Raw genomic sequence first — 591 nt, forward strand, 5'->3', positions numbered from 1 at the left:
AGAGGCACCTTTTTCACTTTGTACAGAAACACTGCCTGGTCTCCCAGGAGCCTGGAGCTCAGGGCGTCCGGTGGGCCGGAGGCTGAGCTGGGAGGCCCTGAGGGTCTCTGCTCCTCTGCCTCAGTGATGAATACTGAAACCCAGAGAGGCCCAGTACACACACGGCTCCCAGCCGAGTCCAAGGTCCACAGCTCCAGTGCCCCCCATGCCCGGGCACCGCCCTGGGTGCCTGGCGACTGAGCAAGACCTTGTCCAGGGGTACCTGGGCCCTCCCCCAGGGACGCGCACACTCATGCCGTGCACTCAGGGCCCAGCCAGGGTGGGGAGAGGCAGCCGCGTGGCGCATCCTGTGTGACGCTGGCCCCTGTTTCAGACGTGCCCCGGGAGTTCCTGCCAAGGACCCTCACCGGCTACATGCCCGAGGACATCTGGAGGAAGGCTGGTGAGTGGGGGCTGCCCGGCGAGCGGTGCTGGTGAGTGGGGGCTGCCCGGCGAGCGGTGCTGGTGAGTGGGGCTGCCCGGCGAGCGGTGCTGGTGAGTGGGGCTGCCCGGCGAGCGGTGCTGGTGAGTGGGGCTGCCCGGCGAGCGGTG

The 591-nt window shown here is 68.5% G+C and overlaps 1 protein-coding gene across 1 annotated transcript in view; it reads left to right on the forward strand.

Moving 5' to 3' along the window:
- The window catches only part of CBFA2T3 (core-binding factor, runt domain, alpha subunit 2; translocated to, 3), a 104,033-nt gene that overhangs the window by 97,813 nt on the left and 5,629 nt on the right, over positions 1–591 (forward strand). The window contains exons 9-10 of the mRNA XM_011928075.1: positions 27–70; positions 279–442. Coding sequence (XP_011783465.1) covers positions 27–70; positions 279–442 — 208 coding nt within the window. The remainder of the gene's footprint in view (positions 1–26; positions 71–278; positions 443–591) is intronic.

Source organism: Colobus angolensis, unplaced genomic scaffold (assembly GCF_000951035.1).
Source record: "Colobus angolensis palliatus isolate OR3802 unplaced genomic scaffold, Cang.pa_1.0 Scaffold76, whole genome shotgun sequence".
Taxonomy (NCBI): Eukaryota; Metazoa; Chordata; class Mammalia; order Primates; family Cercopithecidae; genus Colobus; species Colobus angolensis.